At 46.9% G+C, this 13356-nt stretch overlaps 1 protein-coding gene and 1 pseudogene across 8 annotated transcripts in view; one reads left to right on the top strand and one right to left on the bottom strand.

Moving 5' to 3' along the window:
* Window positions 1-61: 61 nt before the first annotated feature.
* The window catches only part of UBN1 (ubinuclein 1), a 39062-nt gene continuing 25767 nt past the window's right edge, over window positions 62-13356 (bottom strand). For 5 of the 8 annotated variants that reach the window (XM_059693041.1, XM_059693048.1, XM_059693049.1 and 2 more), the window contains 6 exons: window positions 8532-8582; window positions 8393-8435; window positions 5766-6983; window positions 4504-4747; window positions 4134-4223; window positions 62-2196 (listed from right to left, as the gene is read on the bottom strand). In XM_059693041.1, coding sequence (XP_059549024.1) covers window positions 2147-2196; window positions 4134-4223; window positions 4504-4747; window positions 5766-6983; window positions 8393-8435; window positions 8532-8582 — 1696 coding nt within the window. In that variant the 3' untranslated portion in view covers window positions 62-2146. Of the gene's footprint in view, window positions 2197-2228; window positions 2550-4133; window positions 4224-4503; window positions 4748-5765; window positions 6984-8392; window positions 8436-8531; window positions 8583-13356 lie in introns of those variants that run through there. The other 3 variants (XM_059693044.1, XM_059693045.1, XM_059693046.1) reach the window with 3 other exon arrangements.
* Window positions 6979-11866, top strand: LOC132233048 (Y-box-binding protein 1-like; annotated as a pseudogene).

Genomic DNA, 13356 nt, shown 5'->3' with positions numbered 1-13356 from the left:
TACCAGTTCCTATGGGAGACAGAATTATTAGCAAATATGGCAAAAAGAATGAGAAACAATGTATTGGAAACCTTGAAACAATTTATTCAGTTGCTTTATACAAGATTAACAATTTCCACACCACCCCCTAATACCAACCTAGTGGCTGCACCAAAGCCACAGCCCCTTTCACACTTAAGAAACGGCCGCACCAAGGAAAGCCCTGCAGCACCGCAGCCCCCAGGCCCGGAGCCCACTCTGCCTGTAGATCTGCCTTGCCATGGCTGTTTAAGTCATTCACTCTTTCGTTACCACAAATAAAGCATAAACAAGAAAAAGAAATCTCCCCATCAAAGAAACGTTTCCCTGAGGCAAGAGGCATCACTAGATTCCTACAAATGAGGGTATTCTGCTCCAGCTGCACACTCAATGGTATGTGGGGAAGAGGGGGCACTGCAGGGGAACCGGATGTCTTGGGCAGAAAAGGAGCTCATGGGCAGTCTCTGCACGGCTCTGAGCTCAGCAATACAAATCTCTTCTTTGGCTCTTTTGCTACTTCCTAAGACTATTCTGTAAACAAACTGGAAATCCAAGTTGCAAAATATATATATAATAAAGGGATAAGAAATCCATGTAGCCCCATGTGAAACATGTGTTGGTTCCTATGTAAAAAGTCAGAGCAGAGGCCTTGCTCCTCCGACACTAGACAAACCTCAGCATAAAGCATGAGTTACTGAGCACTGGACCCTGGGTGCCAGGAACCAAAAGAGCTGCCTGTGTCTCCACATAGGTCTACATTCTGAGGAGGCTATTTACTCTCTAAATATTTGAAATCACTTAGCTGGAGCAGTCAGTTGAGACATGCCTGTGGCAGAGACTTCACAGGACAGGCAAGTGCCCTAAAACGCGTGAAGCAGCCAATGGTTAAATGGGAACAGCGTAATGACTTGGGAGCTCCGGGTTAATTGTCTTAAGTCTGTCTCTAATGCACTCTCCAAGCTCAGTGGTGCGTCACCCTTAAGTCAGGCATAGCCCCGCTGCCTGGAGAGCCCTAGGACTTCAAGGCCTGTCTATACAGCAGACACTTCACAAAGGCCCACACCTGCAGCTCTGCCTGAGAATGATTTCTAAATAAGCTGGAATGTCTATCTGTAACTTGGAACCTTTCATATCCTTGCCCTCAAAGGCCTTTGGGGCTCTGCAGTCCACCTGTATGAACTCTGGAAAAACAAAACAGAGGCCCTGGCTGAATGGGGACCTGGGATTTGAGGACCCAGATGACCTTTAAGTCAGGACGGCAGAGATTATGATGTGCAATGATAAAAAACCTCAAATAAACTGGCTACGTCTTAAGTACAGACATCTTTTAAAAAGGTCTTCATCTGAGAGCCACACAGAGGGCCTAATGGGTGTGTGTCTAATTCTGCTCCACCATAAAGGCACTGGGATTATGTCTTCCATATGACGTGTGAAAATATGACATGTGAAGAACAGTCCCACTCTATCCAACGCATTGATGGTAATGATGAAAACAGCCAAAAATAAGTGTCTTTAAAAATCCTATCACAATTGTTGAATCTACAAAGATCTTTCTTTAAATGAGCTTCATTGTCATGTTTAGAGGATAAACTGGCCCCCGTGATGAGCACACACTAGCTGTTCTGAGTATTTTTCAACGAGACAAGGTAAGTCCCCCAGCTATGGCATTAGCCTGGGTTTCTGTCCATTGAGCACACAGCCTGAGGATGGGATAGACACCATGACCATCCAGGGACCCTAGGGTGGCCAAAAGGAGCCCCTGCCAGTGGGGTGCCATGAGTTACTCTGACCAAATGCCAGGGGGTTGGGCAGACTTACAACACAGGTGTGCCAACGCTCAGTCCTGTCACCAGAGCTCCATACATGACCCAGTACACTTCCCAGCCTAGAGCTGCCCCTCCAACGATTGTCCGCGACAAAGCCACGAGGCCCGGATCACCAGGCCAGTCAGTACCTCTGGAGAAGCACGAGGCTGCTCCCAAGTGAAGGCACGTCACAAGTGCCAAGAGACGGTCCACTTAGCACTCACGCCTTCTCCAGAAGAAAACCGATCGGCAGAAAGAGCGTATTGATTATCCGATTTTTCAGAGACCTACTAGTTCAGCTTCCAGCATTTCCTCTGAAGAGGTCACAATTTCCGTGGAACACCAGCCCCTTTCCCATGAAGCTGAGAAGCATCTGGAAAAGAATAAGCAAAAACAACATACATCTTTCAGGATCTCTGATTTTCTTAAGGCAGCAGTAACCAAACCTCAAGGAGGTCACATCTGTATGTTGAGTATGCTGAGGCTCAAACGAGCCACAAACACTTGACAGAGGTGATTTCAGTGTGTTGTTACTTATAGCAGCCTGGAGCGTGAAGGCAGCTGCTCATGGAGTGCTGTGTTCACAGCAACTCTATTATGCAATGTGGGCCACTTCTGTTCTTGGCTACAACTATGCAATGGCACATGGGTTCCATGATGGGGTTTGACAGTCACATTGAAGTCAAGGAGCAGTCAACATTCTCACCATCAATAGATCCTCAGGTTCTATAAAGACAAGTTCAAAGGCACTAGCATTCTGAGTCCACATAGGAAAAAAAGCAAATCAGAAATAAGTTACACAATTAAAATGTCCAGACAGCTTCTCATTTACAACCACTCAATGGAATCCTATAGCCTGAAGGTCTAAAGGGGAGAAGAAAAGCCTACTCCGCCTGTTTCAGCACAGACGCTTTTCTGATAGCCTTTTAATACCCAGAGGAAAAACGGAAGAAATGGTACAAGAAAGCACTTTTCCCTTTTTTTGCTGAAAATACCACAGACCAACAGTCACATTCCAAAGGCTCTTCATTATTGTCTCTGTTTAAAAGGGTGACATTCCTAAAAGCAGCAGAAGCAGCGCAATCTCTCTTTGAAAAACCACAAGCTCTCACCCAGGTAGCTCTGCAACCCCTATATCATCATCTCAGCTACAGCGGCAGCCACCAGTTTGTGGAGCAAGTCCACACTACATTTTACTGCTTCTCCGGGGGAAAACGGAGTAACTGCTGATACAAGTTTAGCCCTAGGTTTTTATTTGAGAAGCAACAATTCCATCTTGGAGATTTACAATCCACTCCTATACCCAGATGGCTGCTGGCATTCACTACAAATGCATCCGTTTAAGGACACAGGGGCCAGGGACCCACTGCAAAATCTGGGACAGACTTGAGCCATGTCGAGGCCAGTGCTCTCAGTATAGCAGGTGTCAGGCATGCCCAGCTGGATGAATTCCATCTCACTGCCACCGGGTATCAGTCTGCCAGGGCAGCTCCAGGCTCGGCTTCCTGAAGCATGGCTCTCCCTGACCAATGAGGCCCCTGGTCGTTTCCAGAGAGTAGTAAGGGTAGTAGGCCAAAACCAAGATCCCTGAGGCTCTACAACAGCATTCCATTAGCTGCAGCTAAGAATCAGGTCCTAGCACAGGGTAAGGCCAATTGCTGATGACAAAGGTGCCAGCTTCTCACAGCTATAAACCTAGAGCTTGTACAGTGCCCCTTTCTGAAAGTCACTGCTCTCTGGAGAAGAAAATTGGGAGAAGGAAAGAGGGAACGCTGTCCCAATTCCTGTTGTGCTCCCAACTCTCTGCCTTTTACATCTGAACTGAATTGACAGCTGCTCCTCTCTTGAATACATGCTGACATCAGAGGTAAAGGTCCCTCCTGAGGCCCTGCCACTGTGACCTCTTGCTACTACTTGGACTTCCCCTTTCACTTAAACTAAATTTACAGAGCCTTCTGTTAGCTGGTACTACCTGGAAGGTATAGCAGCTTGAATTTAAAGGCCTGTAGTGCCCCAACTAGCCAAGGGTTGGGGATTCCTCTGCCTCATACACAGGTCGCCCTGACTTCCTCTGTGATCACATGGGGTAAGGCTGACCCAGTGGCAGGGGACCAGGGGAAATCACAAAGTGGAGGAAACCTGTCCCATTCCAAGTACCCACAGAACAAGAGCCTCAAAGGACAAACCGAGACAGCACAGTGATAATCTGGTGAAGATACTGAAATCTTTGGCAGCAGATGGCATCTACTGACTGGAGAGGGGAATGACACACAGTGCACATGGCACTCTGACCACCTGGCAATTAATTACCTGGGAGACTCTGCGGGACGTGGGTAGACACGGCAGCGTGTGGGAGAGGTGCTGCGTGGGGCGGGCTGGAGTGCAAGCCAGCCAGGAGACCTGAGAGAAAACAGGAGGGAAGAAAAGAACAAGACACGCACATTGAAGACAAGAACAGAAAAGCATCCTTGGTGATTCAGAGCCCCAGACAACCTACTGGCCAGTCCTGGTGAAAGACCCTGGGGAAGGGTTCAGCACGATCCCTGAAAATGTTGCCCACAGCCACACATCAGACACACACGGGAACCCCGTACACGACAACAGGACTCACTGATCACAGTAGTAGTCCCGGGCACCTTTTGTGCCCCCAAATGAGGAGAGGGAAGGGAGAAGCACTTACTGTGGCTGAGGCCATGGTGAAATGTCCCAGGGGCAGGGCCCGTGACGATGGCATCCTTGGAGACCCCTGCTTTGGCAGAGGAGTCGGCGCTAAAGGAGAGCACACGGAGAGGAAACGGAGAGATGATCCCCAGGGAGTTTGAGTTCACAGCCCCAGGCAGCTTTGGGCCGCCTGTCTTGTAGGATGAGGATAGCAGATTTAAGGGCGATGAGCTGGTCAGTAGCACAGCCCCACTCGTTCCTTTCTGGAGATGAAACACACAAAAGGATCAGAGCTCCAGCCTGTCCATGGCCTGCTCACAAACCAAACCTGTCAACACACAGGGTAGGGACATCGACTGCTCCTTATGCATGAACCCTAGTCTGCAGCCCCAAAGAGCAAGAACAGTCTCTAAACTGGCCTAACATGCCTCCTAGGACACAGTGTTCACTTTAAAAAGCAGGATGTTAAATATGCCTCCTTTGTGCAAGAAAGAAAGGCAAGAATATTATATATAGACATCCACAAATATAGGTATGTACAAATATATGTATTTTTATATACATAAGCCACACACACAAATTTGTATGTAGTAATCTTTTAGAAAGAAACGGGAAAATCCTGGAAACTAAGGGACATTGTTACCTTGTTGGGTGACAGAAATAGGGCAGAAGCCAGTGAGACCTCACTGACCATACCTTTCTGTATTTTTTTCTTTGCAACCAAATAGTCGTTTTACATAGTGGGAAAACTAAAATACTCTCTCCCATTTCCCCAACCTGCACCCGACTTCTGTAATTCCTACAGGCAGGCCTCACCAGCCACTGCACTCTGTCAGATCACCTTTGACCTGCAGAGTCCTTCAAAACCCAATTGGGAGAATCACTTTTAGAAGTACTCATCTTCCTACTGTATGAGCATCTCTACGTAACTAACGATCTGATAGATAGTAATAATTTCACTAACTCGTTTGGAGAGATGGGACAGCTAGGAAGCCATGAAAGGAAAGTTTTGTGACTCATTCCACACCTTCTAGATTCATAGCCTCCCTGCAAACACAGTGCTGACCAGTCCTTTCTCTCCACTCATCCTCCTCAGAAGTTTCAGGCTTTCTTGGGATTCATGCCAACAGAAAAGATAAGACAGGAAAACAGGAAGCCAGTCCTTATGATTTCTGGGTTTACTGTTCCAACCCAACCTCCAGTTTCAGTTGTCTGATCAGGGAAGGCAGGTGGCCTTGTCCACAAGACCCATAAGGGTGGCTGCTGTACCAGGATACTCACTGGCAAGGAGGTAGACGATGTCACACTGCTAACTGCACTGGGCTTCAGGGAGGACGTCAGTAACTTGGCCACTCCCTGGGTCCCACCACTAGAATCTCCACTTGGACCCCCGGGAGGGGCCACTAGGGTCAGCTTCTGGGAAACAGGCGGTTTTTTCACTGCAGAGCCTGGGACAGGTCGGCTGGCAGGCTGTCCTGTGGAGGCAGGCTGTGCACCGGGGAGCAGATTGCCAGAAGTGGAGCTCTGGACTGGTGTTCCTACAGAAGAGCTGCCAGAAGAAATCCCGTGTTTGGAGATAGAGCCGGCAAAGGGGCTATTCTTGTAAGATGGCCCTGAGGAGCTGGCTGAGTGCTGTTTTGCTGGATGGCTCAGGGCAGCGGAGGACAAGGCTGGGGTCTTATGAGAACTACTGCTGGAGGCTGGTGTGCCTCCTGGAGAGGCTGGTGTGGAGGAATGGAAGCTCTGGCCTTTGGCTGCCGTCTTCACAAGCTGGATGAGGGAACGATGACACTGTGGGGAAGAAGGCTTTGGGCCCTGGAGCTTACTGACAAATGGAGCTGGGGGGGTGAAACTCTTTTGTTGTTGAGTGCCTGCATGAAAGACTTTTACTTGGGGGCCAGGCAGGGGAGCTGCTGTCTGGGGTGCATGAGACGTCCGTGGCAAACCATGGTGTTTTGCTTTGGACTGGTGCCCTTCTGGCAGGCCCTTGCTCAGGGAAACCTGACAGGAAAGCTCTTTATAGCCAGAACTCTCTGGTTTTTTCTCCTGAGAGGACTGCCCCAGTGCCAGAGCCTGTTCAGCCAGAAAATTGAGGGGTGACTGCAGAGAGCTGGAGGGTGGTGGGGCAGAAGGGCTAGCCTTCGTAAAGTTCCTTTTTTCTTCCGTACTTAAAACACCTGCAACTTTCTCTGCAGGCACTTTCGAGGGTGCAGGCAATGTGAACTCGGAGCTCCCACTTGCTCTGCTGTTCAGCGCAGCCAGTTCCTTGGATACAGCCTCCAATGAGGAAGCTGAATTATGGATCAAGTCTCCATCCAACGAGTTCTCCAGGCTGACAGGAACAGGGTTTGTTTGGTTGCCCAATGCCTGGGATGAAAGCTCCCTGTTTGCAGCTCCAGAGTTCAGGCCTCCTCCCGGGTGTTCTGAAGGCAAAGCCAAAGGCCCGCCAATCTGGCCTGGTGAGACGGAAACCTTTTTATCAGGCTTAATAGATGATTCCTAAAGGAAAGTAGAAATGCTGATGTTAAGAAATGCCCAAAGACGCCAACACTGGTCCTGTTGTAAGAATGCATGTGTGAGCCCTGACCGGTTTGGCTCAGTGGATAGAGCGTCGGTCTGCGAACTGAAAGGTCCCAGATTCGATTCTGGTCGGGGGCATGTGCCTTGGTTGCGGGCACATCCCCAGTAGAAGGTGTTCAGGAGACAGCTGATCGATGTTTCTCTCTCATTGATGTTTCTAACTCTCTGTCCCTCTCCCTTCCTCTCTGTAAAAAATCAATAAAATATATTAAAAAAAAAAAAAAAAGAATGCAGGTGTGAGAATACCACAAGGTCCCAAGAATCAGGCCTTCCTATGTAATCACAAATAAGGGAGACAAGCGCAGGTGACAAGCCTCTGTGGACTTGAACACGTCCATCTGGCTGGGCCTGGGCTTACCCAAGCATGTTCTGTTGCTAAGTACACATGAACCCACAGGGAAATGCTTCTTTTCTCTGATTTTGAAAAAATACAAGACTTGAGCAAAGACACTCTCCCTACTGGCTCACACACTATCTCAGAATGTTCCTAACTATAATCAGAAAAGGATGCATGGCATGAAAACTGCCTTAAATTAGTTTTCTTTTCCTCCTTGATTTTTCCAAGCACCTGTCCCCTCAGGGGGTTCAAAAGAAAAGTCCTTTCATGGGATAACAATGGGAACTATCTCATCACTCCTGCATCCTAAGTGCTAAATGCAGTGTGCCTGAGACACTGCAGGAGCTCAACAGATACTTAGATATAAACAATGTAAATAGCTTATTCTCCCACACTGTTCTGGTATGGTTAAGGGCACTATAAAGCGTCAGGAATTTATAAAATTTTAGTAAAATAGCAATTTCTATGACATTGAGAGGTTTCTGCAATATCTAAGCTCATTTTCAGTCTCTATTCTCTAATCACTGTACTTCCTTTCATTTCTGCTACTTAAACTCAACAAACCACCTTTCCTTTCCATTGTAGCTCTAGGCTAACCTACACTTGGCTAGGAGTGTGTTCTTCCATAAAAATATCTTTATCACAATATAATACTCTCACATATGCAGGGGCTTTTCATGCCTCAGACAGCTGTCAGGGAGACCTCATTTAATTCCACAACAACCTTGGGAACTGGCCAGGTGGGTACTGCTTCCTAGAACTGAGGATGGAGGGTACTAAGTGCCCCAGCTCAGGTCTCTGCCCTGCCAACAACCCAAGGCTCCTCTGGTGGACCTGGCCTGCCTCTTGGTACAACCTCAAGAATACCATCCTGAAGAGTTGTCCCCCAGAGCAGCAAAGCTCAATGAGCTGCCATCGTCATTCAAAAGGTTTCATGAGCATGGCTGGAGAGAGAGAACAGGTGGTACATGACCTGAGCAGGCTGACTCACCTTCACCTTGATTTTGGAAGGAGCCATTACTTTCTTCTTGGCCCTGAACAAAAGAATGAACACAGAAAAGGTTTAGAGGAGATCCACCAGAGATAAAAATGGCAGTTGTCTTGAGAAATGAAAACACTGAGACACTCACAGGATTGATGTCAGGTGCCCATGGCCTCGTCTGCTCTCCTTAAACAGAGTCCTGAAATAAACAGATAACAGGGTGGAGTTTACATAAGCCCCCTGAAAACAGAGACCTTGTTTCTAGAGCTCCCTACCATCCTTAGTACTCAGTACCCATTATTAATTAAATGTCAGAGCACTAGTGACTTCATTGCTGGTGAGAAGATCAAAAGTAGATGTGCTGGCCACCTGAAAGGCAAGAGTCTAAGATTTAGCAAAAAAAGCTATGGCTCATCCGGCCAATGTGGCTCAGTTTGATTCCTGGTCAGAGCACATGCCCCGGTTGCGAGTTCAGTCTCCAATTGGGTGGCTTGCAGGAGGCAGCCGATCAATGTTGATATTTCTCTCTCATTGATGTTTCTTTCTCTCTCCCTCTCTAAAATAATAAAATCATATTAATAAAAAAAAAAGCTATGGTTCTACATCCAAACCTCTCTTAGTGATGTTTCCCCTAAAGGTAGGAGTGCTTTCCTTGATGACCATTCTCATCTTCTAAGAGTAAAATGGGGATTGACCCACAGTATGTCTCTTTCCAGAGAAACTCAACAAAATGATCTTTATGCCCTTCCCTTCATACCTTCAAAAGTCCAATCTGTAAGGAGAGAAGAGCAATTCTATTTACAGATGGGATACTGAAACAAGAAAAGGTTCCATGATTTGTCCAACCCACAAAAAATCAGGTCCAGTCAAGAACATGAGCTCCAGGGGAGGATTCTGGGAAGTTGGCAGAGTAGAAAGCATCAGAATTAATCCTCTCCCCACCTGGACAACAATTGCCCTGGCAGAATCTCTCTGAAATAACTATTTTGAACCTCTAGAGACTGATCAAAGCTAGCACCTTCCAGGGGAAGACTTGGATGGGTAAATTGTGGGATTATTTCAGCTCTTAGCACAGTAGCAGCTACCCAATCCTTAACCCCATAGTAAGTAGCTATGCACCTCTTCCCGAAGTAGCTTGCAGGAACTAGGGTGGGCAAAAGGACCTTCTCCTACAACTATCAGGATTTGTGCTCTAATTATTTTTTTAAAAATATATTTTATTGATTTTTTACAGAGAGGAGGGGAGAGGGATAGAGAGTTAGAAACATCGATGAGAGAAATATCGATCAGCTGCCTCTTGCACGCCCCCTACTGGGGATGTGCCCGCAACCAAGGTACATGCCCTTGACCGGAATCGAACCTGGGACCCTTGAGTCAGCAGGCCGACGCTCTATCCGCTGAGCCAAACTGGTTAGGATTGTGCTCTAATTATTGATTGCTCCTTCTGTTCAGAGAGAGCAGCCATTGTTGTTTCTCTTCCCACCATTGTGAACCCCTGCACCTCTGGTTCAAATGACTTCTAGGAGATTTAAAGGGCCAGTGCCTTTTTTAAACACCATTTTTCAACTTTCCCCTTTTAGAAGCCAAACCTTAAAGACTAGGACATTCAAAACTGCATACATGGGTAAAATTAGAAAGTGACTATGCATACCCAAGGAAAAGCTCAGAAAAGATTTAAGAAAACATTAAATCTACACTCAGGCTTCTCGTTGGCACACAGACAATCTACAGTGATAAAAAAAAAAAAAAAGTAAATAGTAATAATTTTAACAAGAGAGTTCAAGTGGAAGTCGAAAGTGGACCCCAGAGAGCCCTGAGCAGCCCCACTGTCACCACAGAGCTAGTTATCATCACACCCTGGGAGAACCATAGCTGCCGCAGCCGGCCCCAATCACCATCACCATAACCATGAGCAGGGAGGCTAAGACCCAGCAGTATCCCCACTGCCCCCCTCCAGCACTGCCAACACCAAGCCCAGCACCACAGGCAGCGGCTGACAGCCAGGGCAGCCTCACATCACTGGGGGACAAGAAGGTTATTGCAACAAAGGTTTTGGAATCAGTAAAATGGTTCAATGTAAGAAACAGATATGGTTTCATCAACCGGAATGACACCAAGGAAGATGTATTTGTACACAAGGTTGACGTAAAGAATAATAACCCAGGAAGGACCTTTGCAGTGTAGGAGATGGAGAGACTGTGGAGTTTGATGTTGAAGGAGAAAAGGTTCGGAGGCAGCAAATGTTACAGGCCCTGGTGGAGTTCCAGTAAAGGCAGTAAATATGCAGCAGACCGTAACCATTATAGACGCTATCCACGTTGCAAGGGTCCTCCATGCAATTACCAGAATAGTGAAAGTGGTGAAAAGAATGAGAGATAGGAGAGGGCTCCTGAAGGCCAGGCCCAACAGCGCCGGCCCTATCTCACGCAGCCCTATCCCAGGCGATGGTTACCACTGTACTACATGCGGAGACCCTTTGGGCATTGCCCACAGTATTCCAACCTTCCTGTGCAGGGAGAAGTAATGGAGGGTGCTGCAAACCAGGGTGCAGGTGAATAAAGTAGACCAGTGAGACAAAATATGTATCGGGGTGATAGACCATGATTTCACAGGGACCCTCCTCACTAAAGAAAGCCTAGAGAGGACGGCAATGAAGAAGATAAGGAAAATCAAGGAGATGAGACCCAAGGTCAGCAGCCACCTCAAAGTTGGTACTGCCACAACTTCAATTACTGAAGCAGACGGCCAGAAAACCCTAAGCCACAACATGGCAAAGAGACAAAAGCAGTCGATCCACCAGCTGAGAATTTGTCTGCTCCCTAAGCTGAGCAGGGCAGGGTTGAGTAAATGCAGGCTTACCCTCTCTACCATCTGGTTTAGTCATCCAATAAGAAGAAATGCATGAAATGAAATTCCAGCAATAAGGAATGAACAAAAGATTAAAGTTGAAGACCTTAAGTGCTTGCTTTTTGTCCGCTAACCAGATAACTAGAACTATCCACATTTCTATGCAGCATGGGGTTTTAAAGATGTCTCTTTTTGGTAATGACAAACATATGGTTTTAAAAAAATTTTAAGTATTCAAATATTACCAGTTGCTTTCCTTTTTAAAAAAACATTTTTGTTTATTTCAGAGAGAAAGGGAGAGGGAAAGAGAGATAGAAACATGAATGATGAGAGAGAATCATTGATGAGCTGCCTCCTGTATGCCCCACACTAGGGATCGAGTCCGCAATCCGGGCTTATGCCCCGACTGGGAATTGAACTGAAACCTTCTGGTTCATAAGTCAACGCTCAACCACTGAGCCATGCTGGCCGGTGACAAATGTGTTTTTTTAAGAAAGTCTGCAAAAAAAGCAGCAGCTGGCATCAGCATGCCTTATACTTCTTGATAGTTGGCCCCAGGCCTAACACTAGCAGCAGCCTGCCTTGGTTCACAGCTTGGCGTCGTCTAGGAACCTCCAAGCCCATCACAAGTAGCAGCCATCTTATCAGAGAGCAAGGCAGTAACTGACTTTGCACCTCCCGGGAGGCCCCCAGAGCCACAGCACCCAGTGGTCAGCTTCAGACCACACCAGATTACAACCCTACCACATCCACAAGTGACACACTTAAGGGGTGGACTCAGTGAGCACCAAAGTCATACTGAAGTAAGTCCTGCTCCATAGGGGCATCTCCTGCACAGCAGCTCTTCCACTGGAGTCACAGATGGCCCTCACAGCCAATTGGATTGGAGGTCAATCCCTCCCAGTGACACCAATAGCAATCAAGGGTCAACTACAACAAGACTGTGCACACTGCCACATGGTGCCCCTACAGTGCCCAGCTCAGGTGACCGGAGAGGCTGAGCTACTGGGCCCTATAGAACTCCTACTACACAGGGCCACTCTACCAATTCCAGGAGACAAAACAGCTCTAATACATAGTAAAAAACACAGAAAAGCAGCAAAAATGCAGAGACAAAGAAACAAATGAAAGAACAGAAGAAATCTCCAGAAAAAGAATTAAATGAAATGGAAGCAAGCAAACTACCAGATAGAGTTTGAAACAATACTTCTAAGGATGGTCAAGAAACTAATGAGAACTTCAAGGAACTTAGAACATCAACAACATAAAAAAGGACCAGTAAGAAATGAAGGATAATTTACAGGGAATAACAGTAGAGTAAGAGGATACTGAGAATCAAATCAATGATTTGGAATATGATATGAGGAAGCAAAAAAAACACCCAATCAGAAGAGCAAAAAAAAAAAGAATCCAAAATTATGAAGATAGTGTAAAGAGCCTCTGGAACAACTTCAAGGGTACCAACATTTACATCATAGGGTGCTGGAAGGAGAAGAGGGAGTAAGAAATTGAAAACCGCCCTGACTGGTTTGGCTCAGTGGTTAGAGTGTCAGCTCTTGGACCAAAGGGTTTCAGGTTCAATTCCAGGTCCAGAGCACATACCTTGATTGCAGGTCCCAGGGCATGTGCAGGAGGCAACCAATCAATGTTTCTCTCTCACACTGATGGTTCTTTCTTCTTCTCTCCCTCTCTCTACCTCCCCCCTCCACTATCTTTAGAAATCGATGGAAAAAATATCCTTGGGTGAGGATTAAAAAAACAAAAAAGACAAGACATTAAAAACCTATTTGAGAAAATAATGACAGAGCCCTACGCCAGCATGGTTCAGTGATAAGACCCATTGGCCTGCACACCAAAGGGTTGCAGGTTCAATTCCCAGTCAAGGGCACATATCTGGGTTGCAGGTCTGATATCTGCCCTTGGTTGGGGGGCGTGTGGGAAGCAACCAACAGATGTATCTCTGTCACATAGATATTTCTCTCTCTCTCTTCCCTTTACCCCTCTCTTCCACTCTCTCTAAAAATCAATGGAGCCCAGCCAGCAAGGCTCAGTGGTTGAGTGTCGACCTATGAACCAGAAGGTCAAAGTTCAATTCCCAGTCAGGCCATATGACCAGGTTATGGGCT

The sequence above is a fragment of the Myotis daubentonii genome, chromosome 4, assembly GCF_963259705.1.
Source record: "Myotis daubentonii chromosome 4, mMyoDau2.1, whole genome shotgun sequence".
Taxonomy (NCBI): Eukaryota; Metazoa; Chordata; class Mammalia; order Chiroptera; family Vespertilionidae; genus Myotis; species Myotis daubentonii.
The sequence above is the reverse complement of the archived record's forward strand: the minus strand, read 5'-3'. Positions and strand labels throughout refer to the sequence as shown.